A 17500-nucleotide genomic window follows, 5' to 3' on the forward strand; every position below is an offset into this window, starting at 1 on the left:
AAGAACCCACATCGCATTTGGTTGAACTTGCTTTGCGTTGTGTGCACTAAACATTTGTTTGCTTGCTTGATCCTAGGGAGATTTAGATTCTCAGAAATAGCCTGAAAGTCTCTTTTTAGCCTCATTTGCTGTAAGATTGCGTATGGGTTAATTACTTACAGTAATGGGGGAAAAAATAACAAGTTGACTATGGAATAAGGGAGCTCATGCGTTCTTAGTAATAAGCTCCTTGGTGGCCGAGCAATAATATCAAATCACAGTATTTACACATTCTTGCCCTCCTGGTGTTGCTGGGTCGAATAGCTCTATATGCTACCTTATTTAGATTACCTGTATAGTTATGTGTCTGTGATGTTGACTGATTTTTGTATTTGGAAACACAGCCTTGTATTGGCTAAGGGAGAGAAAGATAAAAAGAAATCTGTAATTTAAAGGCTGAAATATGAATCGGTAAAATTCCCAACTTACCTGTAGCCTATTGATCTCCTAAGCAATAGGAATTAATGGCTAATAGACTCTTTAGCTAATAGAACTTTTTTGTTTGTATATGAGTTGTGAAGAATAATAAGGAAGGGTAGGAACAATAGTGTGTCTGTATCTTTCCTTCGCGCCTTTTGTTCGTGTAATAGATTTTCAGGGCATGGTATGCATAGTGGTTTGTTTGATGGTATGGGCAGTGGGCATTTCGTTTGAAAAAGGAATCAGAAATGTTGCATGTAAGTTTGATGTCGCAAAAAGTGGATTCTGCTCATGTAGAAGAGGTACAAGTGTATCCACAGCTGTTTAGCATCAAGTAGGGTGAAATTTGTGGAAAGTGTAAGTTTTGTAGGTAATATATACTCATGCATTGTATATGTCAGCTATATATATTCTTTGCATTGTATGCCTGCAAGCACCAGTGTTACCATAAAGCACTCTCTGTTACAATGATTATTTGTCTTTGTCTTTTGCTTATTTCATACTGTCTTGTTCATATTTTAATGTATGTGTTATTATATACATTTTTATAATTCTTAGGTCTTTGAATGTGCTTTTTTTTATTATGTGATTTATTGCGTGCAGGTGTGTTCAACAGGGATAGATACTAAGGTTACTAAATTTATTATTGTCACCATCAACATTATCATCATCATCATCGTCATCATCATCATCATCATCATCATCATCATCATCATCATCATCATCATCATCATCATCATCATCATCATCATCATCATCATCATCATCACCATCATCATCATCATCATCATCACCATCATCATCACTATCACCATCATGTTTATTATTATTATTATTATTATTATTATTATTATTATTATTATTATTATTATTGTTATTATTATTATTATTATTATTATTATTATTATTATTATTATTATTATTATTACTATTATTTTTCTTTTACTGGTACTTTCAAAACTGAATCATTATAGAGCAGTTGATTAACTCCTTGCCACTGGGGATGACACATACATACATGCTATGCCCACTGTGAGTTTCATTTATTAATTTTAATTTTTCTTATATATATTTTTTTTTTTTTCTTTTCTTTCTGATGCTTTCATTATCTTCGTCATCATCATCATCATTATTGTTATTATTATTGTATTATTTCTATTATTATTATTATTATTATTATTATTATTATTATTATTATTATTATTATTATTATTATTATTATTATCATTATTATTAATATGATTATTATTATTATTATTATTATTATTATTATTATTATTATTATTATTATTATTATTATTATTATTATTATTATTATTATTATTATTTTTAATATGATTATTATTATTATTACTAGAATTGTTATTTAATATCATTATTATTGTTATTGTTATGATTGTTATTGCTATTATTGTTGTTGTTATTATCATTACAATTTTTATCATTATCATTATCATTAATTTTTTATTTAATTATCTTTTTTCTAGTGTTGTTGTTGTTAGGCATGTTGTTATTGTTGTTATTGTTATTATTATTATTATTATTATCATCATCATCATCATCATCATCATCATCATCATCATCATCATCATCATCATCATCATCATCATCATCATCATTATCATTATTATTATTATTGTAGTTATTATTATTATTATTATTATTATTATTATTATTATTATTATTGTAGTTATTATTATTATTATTATTATTATTATTATTATTATTATCATTATTATTAGACTAATATTATTGATATATTTGATATCAGTGTTTGATGCCATTATCACCTCATTATTGTAATGATTTTTCTACTTTCTAAGTGTTTTTTGGTGATTTTTGTCATATTGCATCCTTTTTACTCTTTCTTGGCACCTCAGCGGTCAATAGTCGCAAACAGCCCAACTCACGGTGTAATTTAGCCATTGTCCTACCATTAGGCACGCGCTCCGAGCCTTCACTAAATCTCTCGTGACCCATTCCAGACGAGGATGGAGGAGGAGGAGGAGGAGGTGGAGGAGGAGGAGGAGTGGTGGTGGGAGGAGGAGGAGCAGGAGGAGGAGGAGGAGGGAGGAGCGCATCGTCCACCCCCACCATCGCCGCCACCCCCCTCCCGGCCAGCACCACCCCAGCCCCCCCGGCCACCGCCACCGCAACAGCCACTAATGTCAGCTCCCCCACCAGCACGGCGTGGCAGATGGAGGTGCTCATGGAGAGGCTAAGGAGCAAGGCCGGAGGGTACAGATCGCTCGTCGAGTCGGCCAAAGGCATCAAGCATGCTATTATGGTGAGTTTGGTGGAGGGGGTGGGAGGGGGGGAGGGAAGGGGGGAGTGAGGGAGGGAGAGGGAGGGAGGGAGGGAGGGAGGGGGAGAGGGAGAGAGGGAGGGAGGGAGAGGTGTTGGGTTGGACGAAGAAAGGATGGAGGGTGAGAGGAAAGAGGTGGTGGGTTGGAGGGAGGGAAGGTTGGTGAGACATAGAGGTGATAGGTTAGAAAGGGGCCAGGGAAGGTGAGGGGAAGAGGTGATTAGATGAAGAAGGAGGGAGGATGTGAAGGAGAGGTGATAATTTGAATGAGGAAGAGGTGAGACAGGGTGGGAGGGAGAGGTAACAGGTTGGGTAAAGGATAGATAGGTTTGTAGGATGGGATAAGGTTGGGAGGGAAGCCAGTGACCTTTGCAAAAAGCCATCCATAGGGGAAAATGAAAAATTGATGCATCTAAAGCAAACCCATGAGGGTGTATGGTACGTGGGTGGGTACATTTGTATGTGTGTATATATGGCTGTATGGAGGAATATATTTAAAGATATAGATGTATATGCATATAAATATATATATATATATATATATATATATATATATATATATATATATATAAAAAATGTATATATAATGTATGTATATATGTGCCACATAACAACTACCACACATCTCTTTGCAAATAGCATTTCCAGAATACTTCCGTAATCCTACCCTCCTTAAATTCCCCTTCCCTCGGCAGAGCAAGAGTCACCTCATGGACCCCGGTGAGCGTGCGGCCTTGGGATCTTGCCTCGACTCCCTCCAGGGCAACATCAAAGTTACCTCCCTCTCGGCCATGGTGGAGCGACTGGAAGCCATTGCCAAACAGCTGGGGTAAGTGGTGTGCTCCTTGTGGCAATTTTGTGCGTCTGTGTGTGTGTGTGTGTGTGTTGGGGGGAGGGAAAGACAGACAGACAGACAGACAAATAGATACATGGTAAAATATAGGTACTGTAGGGGAGGAGGGGTGGGGGGGGCTTGGCAGGAATCAAGAGGAACATGTGGAGCAAGCACATAGATTGTATGTATATAAATAAATGTATGATAGGGTATATGTGTCACAAATACAATTACACTGTATTGTATAGAATATGTAGATGGGTTAATAGAGCTGCACATGTATAATCAGAAATACTTGAGGAGAGTAAATGTGTATTATAGACAAGGATTGACATATGCACACGCACACGCACACACACACACATACACATACACACCCACACATACACACGCACACATACACACGCACACACGCACACGCACACACACACACGCACACATACACACGCACACACACACACACGCACACGCACACGCACACGTACACGTACACGTACACGCACACGCACACGCACACGCACACGCACACGCACACACACACACACATGCACACACACCCACACACCCACACATGCACACACACCCACACCCACACCCACACCCACACATATATATATATATATATATAAATACACCAGTGAAAATATAAAATTAACTTTCCATCCCACCCTTAGGCTCAAATTCACAGCTGGGACCACAGGCTCTGAGGTGTTTGTCTCATGCGACATGTTCTACGTGGAGGTGCTATTAGACACAGACGGCAGAGTACGTGATGTGAAGGTGGAGCTTGCGGGGGACCAGAACGCACGCGAGGGACAGGTAAGAAATGTGGGTCGGGTTTTTGTGTTTCTGTTTGTGAGGTTAGAGGTAGTTTGTTTGGTTAAGGAATGGTCATTTAGGAAGTTTTGTCATTAATTATGGTTGTTGATTATGGGACATTTCCCTTGATTCTGATGTTTGATATACTGAGGATAGGATATTGTATTTAGACATGTTGATATGTATGTCAAAACTATTGAGTATTTAGAAATGTTGATATGTATGTCAAAACTATTGAGTATTTAGAAATGTTGATATGTATGTCAAAACTATTGAGTATTTAGAAATGTTGATATGTATGTCAAAACTATTGAGTATTTAGAAATGTTGATATGTATGTCAAAACTATTGAGTATTTAGAAATGTTGATATGTATGTCAAAACTATTGAGTATTTAGAAATGTTGATATGTATGTCAAAACTATTGAGTATTTAGAAATGTTGATATGTATGTCAAAACTATTGAGTATTTAGAAATGTTGATATGTATGTCAAAACTATTGAGTATTTAGAAATGTTGATATGTATGTCAAAACTATTGAGTATTTAGAAATGTTGATATGTATGTCAAAACTATTGAGTATTTAGAAATGTTGATATGTATGTCAAAACTATTGAGTATTTAGAAATGTTGATATGTATGTCAAAACTATTGAGTATTTAGAAATGTTGATATGTATGTCAAAACTATTGAGTATTTAGAAATGTTGATATGTATGTCAAAACTATTGAGTATTTAGAAATGTTGATATGTATGTCAAAACTATTGAGTATTTAGAAATGTTGATATGTATGTCAAAACTATTGAGTATTTAGAAATGTTGATATGTATGTCAAAACTATTGAGTATTTAGAAATGTTGATATGTATGTCAAAACTATTGAGTATTTAGAAATGTTGATATGTATGTCAAAACTATTGAGTATTTAGAAATGTTGATATGTATGTCAAAACTATTGAGTATTTAGAAATGTTGATATGTATGTCAAAACTATTGAGTATTTAGAAATGTTGATATGTATGTCAAAACTATTGAGTATTTAGAAATGTTGATATGTATGTCAAAACTATTGAGTATTTAGAAATGTTGATATGTATGTCAAAACTATTGAGTATTTAGAAATGTTGATATGTATGTCAAAACTATTGAGTATTTAGAAATGTTGATATGTATGTCAAAACTATTGAGTATTTAGAAATGTTGATATGTATGTCAAAACTATTGAGTATTTAGAAATGTTGATATGTATGTCAAAACTATTGAGTATTTAGAAATGTTGATATGTATGTCAAAACTATTGAGTATTTAGAAATGTTGATATGTATGTCAAAACTATTGAGTATTTAGAAATGTTGATATGTATGTCAAAACTATTGAGTATTTAGAAATGTTGATATGTATGTCAAAACTATTGAGTATTTAGAAATGTTGATATGTATGTCAAAACTATTGAGTATTTAGAAATGTTGATATGTATGTCAAAACTATTGAGTATTTAGAAATGTTGATATGTATGTCAAAACTATTGAGTATTTAGAAATGTTGATATGTATGTCAAAACTATTGAGTATTTAGAAATGTTGATATGTATGTCAAAACTATTGAGTATTTAGAAATGTTGATATGTATGTCAAAACTATTGAGTATTTAGAAATGTTGATATGTATGTCAAAACTATTGAGTATTTAGAAATGTTGATATGTATGTCAAAACTATTGAGTATTTAGAAATGTTGATATGTATGTCAAAACTATTGAGTATTTAGAAATGTTGATATGTATGTCAAAACTATTGAGTATTTAGAAATGTTGATATGTATGTCAAAACTATTGAGTATTTAGAAATGTTGATATGTATGTCAAAACTATTGAGTATTTAGAAATGTTGATATGTATGTCAAAACTATTGAGTATTTAGAAATGTTGATATGTATGTCAAAACTATTGAGTATTTAGAAATGTTGATATGTATGTCAAAACTATTGAGTATTTAGAAATGTTGATATGTATGTCAAAACTATTGAGTATTTAGAAATGTTGATATGTATGTCAAAACTATTGAGTATTTAGAAATGTTGATATGTATGTCAAAACTATTGAGTATTTAGAAATGTTGATATGTATGTCAAAACTATTGAGTATTTAGAAATGTTGATATGTATGTCAAAACTATTGAGTATTTAGAAATGTTGATATGTATGTCAAAACTATTGAGTATTTAGAAATGTTGATATGTATGTCAAAACTATTGAGTATTTAGAAATGTTGATATGTATGTCAAAACTATTGAGTATTTAGAAATGTTGATATGTATGTCAAAACTATTGAGTATTTAGAAATGTTGATATGTATGTCAAAACTATTGAGTATTTAGAAATGTTGATATGTATGTCAAAACTATTGAGTATTTAGAAATGTTGATATGTATGTCAAAACTATTGAGTATTTAGAAATGTTGATATGTATGTCAAAACTATTGAGTATTTAGAAATGTTGATATGTATGTCAAAACTATTGAGTATTTAGAAATGTTGATATGTATGTCAAAACTATTGAGTATTTAGAAATGTTGATATGTATGTCAAAACTATTGAGTATTTAGAAATGTTGATATGTATGTCAAAACTATTGAGTATTTAGAAATGTTGATATGTATGTCAAAACTATTGAGTATTTAGAAATGTTGATATGTATGTCAAAACTATTGAGTATTTAGAAATGTTGATATGTATGTCAAAACTATTGAGTATTTAGAAATGTTGATATGTATGTCAAAACTATTGAGTATTTAGAAATGTTGATATGTATGTCAAAACTATTGAGTATTTAGAAATGTTGATATGTATGTCAAAACTATTGAGTATTTAGAAATGTTGATATGTATGTCAAAACTATTGAGTATTTAGAAATGTTGATATGTATGTCAAAACTATTGAGTATTTAGAAATGTTGATATGTATGTCAAAACTATTGAGTATTTAGAAATGTTGATATGTATGTCAAAACTATTGAGTATTTAGAAATGTTGATATGTATGTCAAAACTATTGAGTATTTAGAAATGTTGATATGTATGTCAAAACTATTGAGTATTTAGAAATGTTGATATGTATGTCAAAACTATTGAGTATTTAGAAATGTTGATATGTATGTCAAAACTATTGAGTATTTAGAAATGTTGATATGTATGTCAAAACTATTGAGTATTTAGAAATGTTGATATGTATGTCAAAACTATTGAGTATTTAGAAATGTTGATATGTATGTCAAAACTATTGAGTATTTAGAAATGTTGATATGTATGTCAAAACTATTGAGTATTTAGAAATGTTGATATGTATGTCAAAACTATTGAGTATTTAGAAATGTTGATATGTATGTCAAAACTATTGAGTATTTAGAAATGTTGATATGTATGTCAAAACTATTGAGTATTTAGAAATGTTGATATGTATGTCAAAACTATTGAGTATTTAGAAATGTTGATATGTATGTCAAAACTATTGAGTATTTAGAAATGTTGATATGTATGTCAAAACTATTGAGTATTTAGAAATGTTGATATGTATGTCAAAACTATTGAGTATTTAGAAATGTTGATATGTATGTCAAAACTATTGAGTATTTAGAAATGTTGATATGTATGTCAAAACTATTGAGTATTTAGAAATGTTGATATGTATGTCAAAACTATTGAGTATTTAGAAATGTTGATATGTATGTCAAAACTATTGAGTATTTAGAAATGTTGATATGTATGTCAAAACTATTGAGTATTTAGAAATGTTGATATGTATGTCAAAACTATTGAGTATTTAGAAATGTTGATATGTATGTCAAAACTATTGAGTATTTAGAAATGTTGATATGTATGTCAAACTCCCAAGGGTATCAGCTGATGCAGTATTGCCAATATTCTGACATTTAAGTGTCGTGTCAGTGCGAATAAAAAAACAAATGTAAGGAAAGATAGACAGTATGTGGTGTTATAAAATGTCTGGAAGTATAGATGAAACAATGGCAATGTAATTTTCTCTACACTGAATTATTTTCATAAATCAAGTAATTCATGTAATTGTTTACCTCTTTATAGAGTATTTTATTATTGACTCATTTATGTAATTATTACAGGCTGCCATCCTTCTCGGGGCTGACCAACGACAACAGCATGACGCTACCCGCCTGCTTTTCACTCAAACTCCGAAAACCCATGCCTGTCTCCCTGGCTTTGATCCAGCGCATCAATGAGGTGACCTGCCTGGATTGCGTGGATCTGTCCAACCAGCAGTCGCTCATCTCCCTCATTGTGCAGCAGGCCACTGATGGGCAGTTTGAGTATAACAGCAACAGAGGCTTGTTTGTGGTGAGGATTTTCTGGTGTTTTCTTTTGTTTTTCTTTTCTCATTTTTCTTTCAGCCTCTTCTTTTTATTTTTTACTTTTTTTTTTTTTCATCCCTTTTTGCTGTAACTTTTTATCCTACATGTCTTATATCTTCTTTGTTACTGCGGTCTCATCCTCTGTCTCTTCCTTGTTATTTTCCTACCCCCTCCCCCTACTTTCCTCCTCCTCCTCTTCCTTCACCTCTTTCTACTTCTTTCTCCCCCATATTCCATTTTCCTCCTCTTCCTCCTTCTTTATTGTCATCATCTTCCAGCCAGCAGAGATTGGATCAAAATATAAATAGCTAAAAAGTTGAGTCACAAAAAACCTCCAGTATATTGCTTGGGACATTAACCAAAGAAATCCACAGAAAGTCTGCTTGTTGAGTAAGGTGCTTAGGCATCTTGTGGCTTTTTCTAGCAGAATGAAAAATAAAATAAAATAGAAAATACAACTAATACAACTTTTGATCCTCTGCCGCAGACCTTGCCAGATCAGCAACACTGCTACTTCATGACGAGCTCCGGGGAGCTGCCGGGAGTGATGGTGAGCTCCATCCCCTTCACACACCCTACACACATCACCAACATCCTCATGTGCCTCAGAGCGCAGGCAGCGTTCAATGCACTTATCTCATCATGCGTGAGACCAGCCAGTAAGCAAGGTAAGCAAGCTGTAAAAAAAAAGAGAAATTGACTGTTTCGGTGGTTAATTCCTTGGAGTCACAATTTCTTCCGGCTTTTCCAAGTCTTATTGAGACAGATTTTGGTGTTCATTATTTCATGAGCTTGATTTTACACACCAGATATTGCGTGGGGCATCAAATAAAGAGCGAAAATGAGAGAAAATTTGCATTGATTTGTAATAGTACAAAGGTGGTATGATTCCAGGAAGTGACAGCATTATTCAGAATTTTACTTTTTGTAGAGGGGGAATAGTAGCAATGAGGGCTAAATATGAAATGTGGTAAACTGCAATTCCAGCAGATCAGGTGTTTGGAAATAATTCACCAATCTTCTTAGACTTTAACTTGTTTTTATGAATCACTTTTTTGGGTCAGGGTCAAATGCTTTTGAAAAGGTACTTCGGGATTCATTCTTTATGCCTTAACCCATTGGATTTGGTTGTGTCACAGCACTCACATCATCAGAAATCTGGGCATTAGGTGTCTGCTTGAAGGCCGGGTGCTGCGAGCACATGTATGCATTACAAGACTCTATGCCTCCTATTTGCAAAGTTATTTACTCTTTTTACTCTTACTCTTGGCCATTTTCCATTTTGCCATTTGATTTTCATTATCTAGATGGTAATAGTTATTTTTTCTTTGCACGGACTCCATTCATGTCTCAGGGTAGTCTACAGCTCAGTGCAAGAAAAATAGAACTATGTAACACTATGTTACTATTTTTTAATTCTTTTTTTTAAGTAATATTCAATCTTCTGTAAAAAAAACCCTGCATCACTGCTCATTGCACCAGGAATATGATGCTGAGCATGGAAATGGCGTTCTCCATGGAGCCGGTGCTCTTCCAGTCAAAGCTCACAGACATTTCATTCCACACTCATACATCAATGAGAATAACACAAAATAGCCATATGAGTAAAATAAACCTCCAAAGAAGTTTGTGCACGTGTGGCGAGTCTTTTCCATCACCCCGGCCTTCAGCCACAACGCTCATGATGACAGGTTCGTGTTACCTGGCTTATAGCCGGATTTTCCCTTGACGGCATGTTCACACAACCCACTCTAGACATGGATTTTTTCATGACACGATGGTCACATCGCCCTGATCCAATGGGTTAATGCCCCAGAAAATCATTATGTTTGAAACCTTTTCCTATCAAGATTGTATTTGATTTGAATTTCTACTACATATGTTATACAGAATATTTTGCAAACATGTCTCTGTGCTGGGCATATACACACATACATTTATTCACAGATATATACATACAGTCACTCTAACCCAAAAACCTTGCTTTCAGACCCCGACTCAGCATACATGTTTGAAGTGACAGCTGCGAGCCACGAATACATATCCGTCACATTCGAGCATCCACAAGAGGAAAGCACAGCCACAGCAGAAATTGATCTCACAGACCTCTGCAATGCGCGCTGTCGCTTGCACACCCTGACCCCCGACCCAGGTTTCTGCTCCGAGGAGTACGCCACAAAGGTGTTGCAAAGGTATGTAATTCAGATGTGGGGATGAGAAGGGAGGGACTTTTTATTACTGTAATGTTAACCTGTTGGATCTGGGTGCCTTGGTATGCTTGCATGTGGCCCAAAATCTGGCCATTAGCCTTACTTCATTGGTAACTCTCCCAGGTGTGTGGCTTGTAGGCCAGGCCCACACAAACACTTTTGTGCAGTTTCAATACTCCTTGCCTCCCCTTTGCAATATTATTATCTTTTTCTGCATAAGCATTGTCATTTAATATATGGTATGAGTATGGTAATAGACTGTTCGCTCTGTACCATATCATCTCTCTGTGCAGGAACAATTACTATTGTAATACTTTGTTATTTGTGCCAGTAATATTTTTGTCATATTCAATTTTCTGTTATACACCTTGCATTGCCAATCATGGTAGCCAGGAATAGGATCCTGAGCATGGAAATAATGTCTTCCCTAGAGCTGATGCTCTTCTAGTCATGGCTCATGGATGGTACATTGCACACTCATTTACCAATGGAAATAATGTATGATCCCATTTCTAAATACTCACTGACTCCAATCACCCTCCAAGAGCTTTGTGCACTCGTGGCAAGTCATTCCCATCAGCCTGCTCTCAGCCAAATGTTTTCATGACTTGATGATCACATCACCTGGATCCAAGGGATTAAAATGATGATTAACAGATTGATATTTTGTTTGTGTCAGAGCTATGAAAGACTTTTTTGGGTTTGGTTTGTTTTTTCATGTGGGTGATTATGAAAAAAGATAATTACAATTAATTAAGCAGACTTTATGCAGATTTCATAGCAAATAAAATTTTTGATATGTGGTTAATCATAGACCATCTTAGGCATGTTGTCCTCTGTACTCCCAGGTGTTTATCCATCCCGGTAACGATGCGTGCAGTGATGAAGAAGGTGGCCAAAGAGGAGCGTAAGGATGCAGTGACCGGGGGTGACTCAGCTGTGATGATGGGAGGCGGAAAGCTCAACTCAGACCTCAACCAGAACACCAAGTTCTTGTTGAATGAGTATGATAAGTTGGGTATGCGCAGGGACCAGCTGATGGCGCCACATGTCAACAACTTGAACAACGTGGTGGCCAATACAGCCCCAGGACATGGCTACTACAATGGGCCATTCCCCTCATCCAACCATCATTCAGGAGGGGGCGACGCCAGCACCAACCCCCTGGCCGCTCTGGGGAATGCCGTGCAGGAGGCAGGCACTCCCCTGGGATATGGGGCTCTGCTGGGAGCTGTCGGCCACAAACCCAACCTCAACCAGCCTTTTTTAGGTGATGCTAAACCGGCAAAAGTCCGGAAGAAAAAACCGGGGCTGGACTTGGACCGCAAAAGCCCCAAGTATGGGGACGATGTGGTCATCGACCTGGATGAGAGGAGCTCCGACTCTTATCTGGGTGAGGGCGTGCCAGCCATCGTGGACAACATGAAGCGCAGGGATGTCAAGATGGAGAAATTACAGACCATCTTCAACAAGAGGAGATCATCCAGTGACAGTGGTACCACAGACATCGCTACCACTGACCTTGCTGCCCTTAGAGAGCAGGTTTATGGAGCTGCCAATGCTGCCAACTTTGCTAAGATCAACTCCTACTCCCACAAAGACAGTAAGGACATCAAGAAAGTGAAGAAACCCCGGACGGATGGGCCCGACTCACGCAAGTCGCCAATCGTGCTTGACCTAACGGAGACAGAAAGCTCCAGCAAGAAGTCTGGCAGTGGCAGTGGAAGCAGCAGCAGCCATAGCTCTTCCTCCTTAAGTGCGGCACTGCTCAAGCGGCCTGGCATTGAAATTATCCCCATCCCAGGCAGCACCACACCCATCTCAATCCCTTCCTCTATAACTGTCACGCCCGTCATTAAGTCGGCTGATGACAAGAACAAGGACAAGAAGGACCGGCGTGACAAGAAGGACCTGGACCGAAAGGACAAGAAGAGGAAGCGGGATGACTCGCCCAGCAGCAACAGCTCCAGCAGTAGCAGTAGCAGTAGCAGTAAGCCCTCAAAGGTGCAGATCATTAGCAGCAACCTGAAGCACTCACCCATATCATCGCTGGAGAAGTTTAAGAGTGAGAGTGGCAGCAAGTCGGGGCTCACGGGCATCACAGTCAAGCCTAGCACCCCTCCCTACCAGTCCCCTTCCAAGAAGCCATCACTGTCGCCTGGCATGACAAAATCCATGATCCATAATAAATTGTCAGTGAGTCCCACCCACAAGCCAAACAAGGTCATCTACAGCCCCAACCAGAGCAGCAGCAGCCATTCTTCCTCACCCAAGGGGAGGAGCAGTCCCAAGCCCTCCACAGGGAGTCCCAAGCATCCCAGCATGTCCCCCAAACATACCAGCCTCGGGAAGCCCAGCATGACTCAGCTGAAGTCTGCCTCCCCAACTTTTTCCAAGCCATCTCTCTCCCCCAAACTCAGCAAGAGCAAGGATAAGGAGAGAAGCTCCAGCTCTAGCCCCTCCCGGCCCCTGCCCTCCAGCTCCTCCTCTTCCTCCTCCTCAATGTCCTCCTCCTCATCCTCCAGCTCCTCCTCTTCCCTTTCCAAGCCAAAGGTGTCATCCAGTTCATCCTCAAGTGGAACAGAGAAGTTAAAAAGCAGCTTAAGTGATGCTCTGACAATCACAAAGGTGTCCACAGGTGAGTCATCCTCATCTTCTTCATTAGCCACCTCCTTCCTGGCAAACTCACAGTCCAACACATCATCAACTTCAATGGATGAGAAAACACCATCATTCCCAGTGGACAAGGCTAAGGCATCCCCACCCAAGAATCGGAAGGGTTCCAGTCTGTCAGACATTGTGGATAAGCTAAGAGCAGGTGTGGGAGGCACTGCTGATGCTGTCACTATTATTGAGAAGAATGAGAAGGATGACAAAGACTCATCCAAGACAGGAGCAGGTGAGGGCAAGAAAACAGGAGACAAGAAAGAGGAGTTCACTGTCAAACCTTCCACAGGACTGAAGCTCACTATCAACAAGGCCAAGATGAAGGAAGGCAACCTGTCTAAATCCTCCTCCTCCTCACCCAATGCTAAGCCTTCGCTCTCAAAGTCTCCATCAGGCTTGAAGCCAGGAGTCATAAGTGGGCCAGCTTCCAAAAAGTCAATTTCGAGCCTTCCCCCCATCCCCAAGTTGCCCCCATCATCTGTGTCAAATGTAACAGCGACAGCAGTTTCTCCACTTGGCACAACGTTACCAGGGGTCCACTCGAGCCCCCTGCAGTATCAGAGAGAACGTGTCAAGGACAAGGATAGGGAAAAGGACCGTTCTAGTTCTGGGGAACGGCCCAGACCCAAAGAAACTTCCCCAGCCAAATCGCTGAACAGCAGCTCATCAGATGGCAAGAAAGATAGCCCCTCTAATAAGAGTTCCCTTACTAAACCGGTGTCAAAAGATGATCATAGTTTGTCACAAGTGTCAAGTCATAGAAAATTGGAGTCGTCAGAGAGCATAGACAAATTAAGCAAGTCGGTATTTCAGAACGAATCAGGAGATAAAATGGAGAAGTCCAACACCACCAAGGCTGAAGCTGATTCCACTCATAGCTCAACTGCAGACTCTTCAGTGTCAAACAAGTTGTCTGATAGTTTTTCTGAGAAAGGGGGTGTGGGCCACCACAATAGCTTGACAGGTTCCAATAAACTCTCCACTCCAGTGTCTAGTTTAAGTTCCGGCACCCAGGCTGCTCCCTCATCATCAAGTGATATGATCCGGCAGCGAGACGTTTTCCAACAGCCCCAGTTCAAGCCCAGCAAGGAGGCAAAGGAGGATACCAAGCCCAAGTCAGACATTCCCCTGCCACTGCCAAGGCCATCTGTCAGTTCAAGCAGTAGTGGGGCCATGACAACGTCAGATCACCTTCCCTCAGACCCAGTGCCATCCCTGACACCCACCTCCTCCTCAGCGAGCCTCAACTCAAGCATCCCTCCCCCACGCCAGCCACCGCCCCCACACTCTGCCTCCAACAAGTCTGCGGATGGGATTGACCACAACACCGGCTCAAGTCTGGACCTCCATGACAAGTCCAAGTCAAGTGAGAGCCTTGTCTCAAGCATGCCAGGCCCCCCTCCCTCAAGCCTTGCCATGAGCCAGCCTCCTCCCCCCAAGACTACAACCCCGACAGTAGGCTACCCCCCCGCTTCACCCTCCATGTCCTTCAAGATTGTGAAGTCCCCAGCACCAGTTGCCTCCCCATTAAACATGATCTCGCCTCATCCCGTGGCATCCCCTCTGAACATGATCTCGCCCCACTCAGTAGCCTCATCGCCCTCTTCATGCATTATCGACGACGACCTCATGGATGAGGCGCTAATGGGCACGCGCAAATAGCGTCGACTTCTGTGTCATTTTTTATTATGGTATTGTATGGCGTACGTTCACCAGTATTTTATTTATTTGCCGATTGTCTCTTTAAGGAGTGGTTAAGGACTGATGTACAAAATATAGCATAATGACTATGCACAAACAGAGTGATGTGTGTGCGGTATGCTGCGCCTTGAGTGGTGATAGAAGAGCAGCTATCGTCATGTGTCCAAATGCAGAGCTCTCTAACCCAGAGTGGATGAGAGAACCAGTGAGGTTAGAGGCCTGAATTAAAAAAGAAACTTCTATGTCAAGTGTGTATCCACCGTCAAAGTACATAAAGTGGAGAGTGTAATTATGAACACAAGCATGAATCCCAACTACCCATGCCTTGTTTTCATTTTAATTATTACTATCAATTTCTTCTTTCTTCTTATTCTTTCCCATGAAAATTTTTATTGGAACTCATGCTTGACAGATGCTCATGGAAAAGTATTCTTGCTTTCCTGATTCTCAATTTTCTTCTCTTTTCCTCTCTCTCTCTCTCTCTATCTCTTTCTCGCTTTGTTTTCTTAAGATTACATTCCCTGAAGAAAATTTACAGGTTTTTCTATTGTATAGAAATGAGATTAGTCTTGTAGAGTGAATATCAATTTCAGTGTTATTAAATGTTTAATATTAATTTGTTTTTGTGTTATTACCACTTTTTATAGAAGTACAGTTATTTTTCTTAACCAGTTTATATCCAGTGGAACAAACTTCCATAGAACACAAAATGGTAGATTTTTTTTTCTTTTCTTTTCACCTATAAGTTATTTCACAACTAAAGGTTGTGCAAATACGTGTTCAGTGTCTTTTAGTATATTTGAATTCTAAATACACTTATACAGCTTTATTAAATTACCACTATAGTAGAGTGTAAGAAAAAAGTATGTATAATCATTAGTGTTACCCATATTGTGAAATGCACTTCATACAGACAACACAGCATAATGATAATTATAGTAAACTGCAAGGATAATTATGAACTCCTCTTGAATGTCAACTATTTAAACAAACTTAAACTATAACCAGGAAGACTAAACCAGTGTTTCCTATCTTTTGCCACCACTCTGCCTCTAGCAGTTGGTCATTACTGCCATGCCCCCTCCCCCCCTCACATCTTCAACCAGATGACTAAAAAATCCTGAATTGACAGGAACAGCTGAAGAAAACCACACTCATATTGGCTACATTATGACACTTGTTTTGGAAATTCGAAATGCTTATGGCTTTCTAGAATGTACACGTCCCCCAGTTTAAAAATTACAGCTCTGAATGTTTGGCTGCTTGAAAATAGTGCATGAGCCATGGTAATCTTCACCAAAGGTTTTAGCTGTATGAGACTGTTTGTGGTTTTTCCTGGGAATGTTGAAATGTGTACCTGCTCCTTCAAAAGTATTTAAGAGAAATGATAATCTCAAACTTTAGGGTTAAGATTAAAAGAAAAACAGTGGGAAAATACCTAGCTCTCTTTGCTCCAGCCAATGCCAACAAATTCCCACCCCCCTGCCCTGTGCATATTCTGGCAGAGTTTGGGCTTGTACCTTAGTAGAGGAAATATTGCAGGCTTACAAGATCAGTCTTGTCAGAATACATGATGGCGATTTCTTAGTCTTTATAACAGAGGATTATTGTCATTGGGTATCCCTATAAGGTAGTTCAGTGTATTTTTCATCTTTACACAATCCAACTCTAGTTTATATTCCTTTTACATTCAGTAATTGAGATCTGTAATAATTACTATTAGTATCAGTCATGAACAATGATTCTCAATCATTATTATTATTATTAATCATGAAGAAGGATTCGTAAGCAATGAGCTATCAATTGTGATATCAATAGCATTGGCAATCGCTGTATAATAAGGTTTAGATTTAAAGTTCAGGGCTTTGAAATTTATAGTCCTTTCATATTTTCTGTTACTGCTTTATCAACTACATGCTGCCAGGGGAAATGCATAAAAAAATGGGGAAAATACTGTGCTCTTTTTTTATATTTATGTGAAATGTCTCTGCACATAGGTGGGTCTGCTAGTGCTCAGCCACAAAGGAATCAATTAGTAGACCTTATGACCTTATCTAATTTCACCTTTCCTTGAATTTGCTGGAAAAACATATTTTTTACTATTGCTATGAATATCAATGGTGTTATT

General features: G+C 37.9%; 1 protein-coding gene across 1 annotated transcript in view; it reads left to right on the forward strand.

Annotated features, from left to right (window-relative positions):
- The window catches only part of LOC125039847 (mediator of RNA polymerase II transcription subunit 1-like), an 18241-nt gene extending 2253 nt beyond the window's left edge, over positions 1-15988 (forward strand). The window contains exons 2-9 of the mRNA XM_047634156.1: positions 2445-2746; positions 3460-3593; positions 4274-4506; positions 8313-8320; positions 8511-8780; positions 9282-9462; positions 10785-10986; positions 11853-15988. Coding sequence (XP_047490112.1) covers positions 2445-2746; positions 3460-3593; positions 4274-4506; positions 8313-8320; positions 8511-8780; positions 9282-9462; positions 10785-10986; positions 11853-15333 — 4811 coding nt within the window. The 3' untranslated portion in view covers positions 15334-15988. The remainder of the gene's footprint in view (positions 1-2444; positions 2747-3459; positions 3594-4273; positions 4507-8312; positions 8321-8510; positions 8781-9281; positions 9463-10784; positions 10987-11852) is intronic.
- Positions 15989-17500: the final 1512 nt, after the last annotated feature.

Source organism: Penaeus chinensis, chromosome 28, assembly GCF_019202785.1.
Source record: "Penaeus chinensis breed Huanghai No. 1 chromosome 28, ASM1920278v2, whole genome shotgun sequence".
Classification (NCBI taxonomy): Eukaryota; Metazoa; Arthropoda; class Malacostraca; order Decapoda; family Penaeidae; genus Penaeus; species Penaeus chinensis.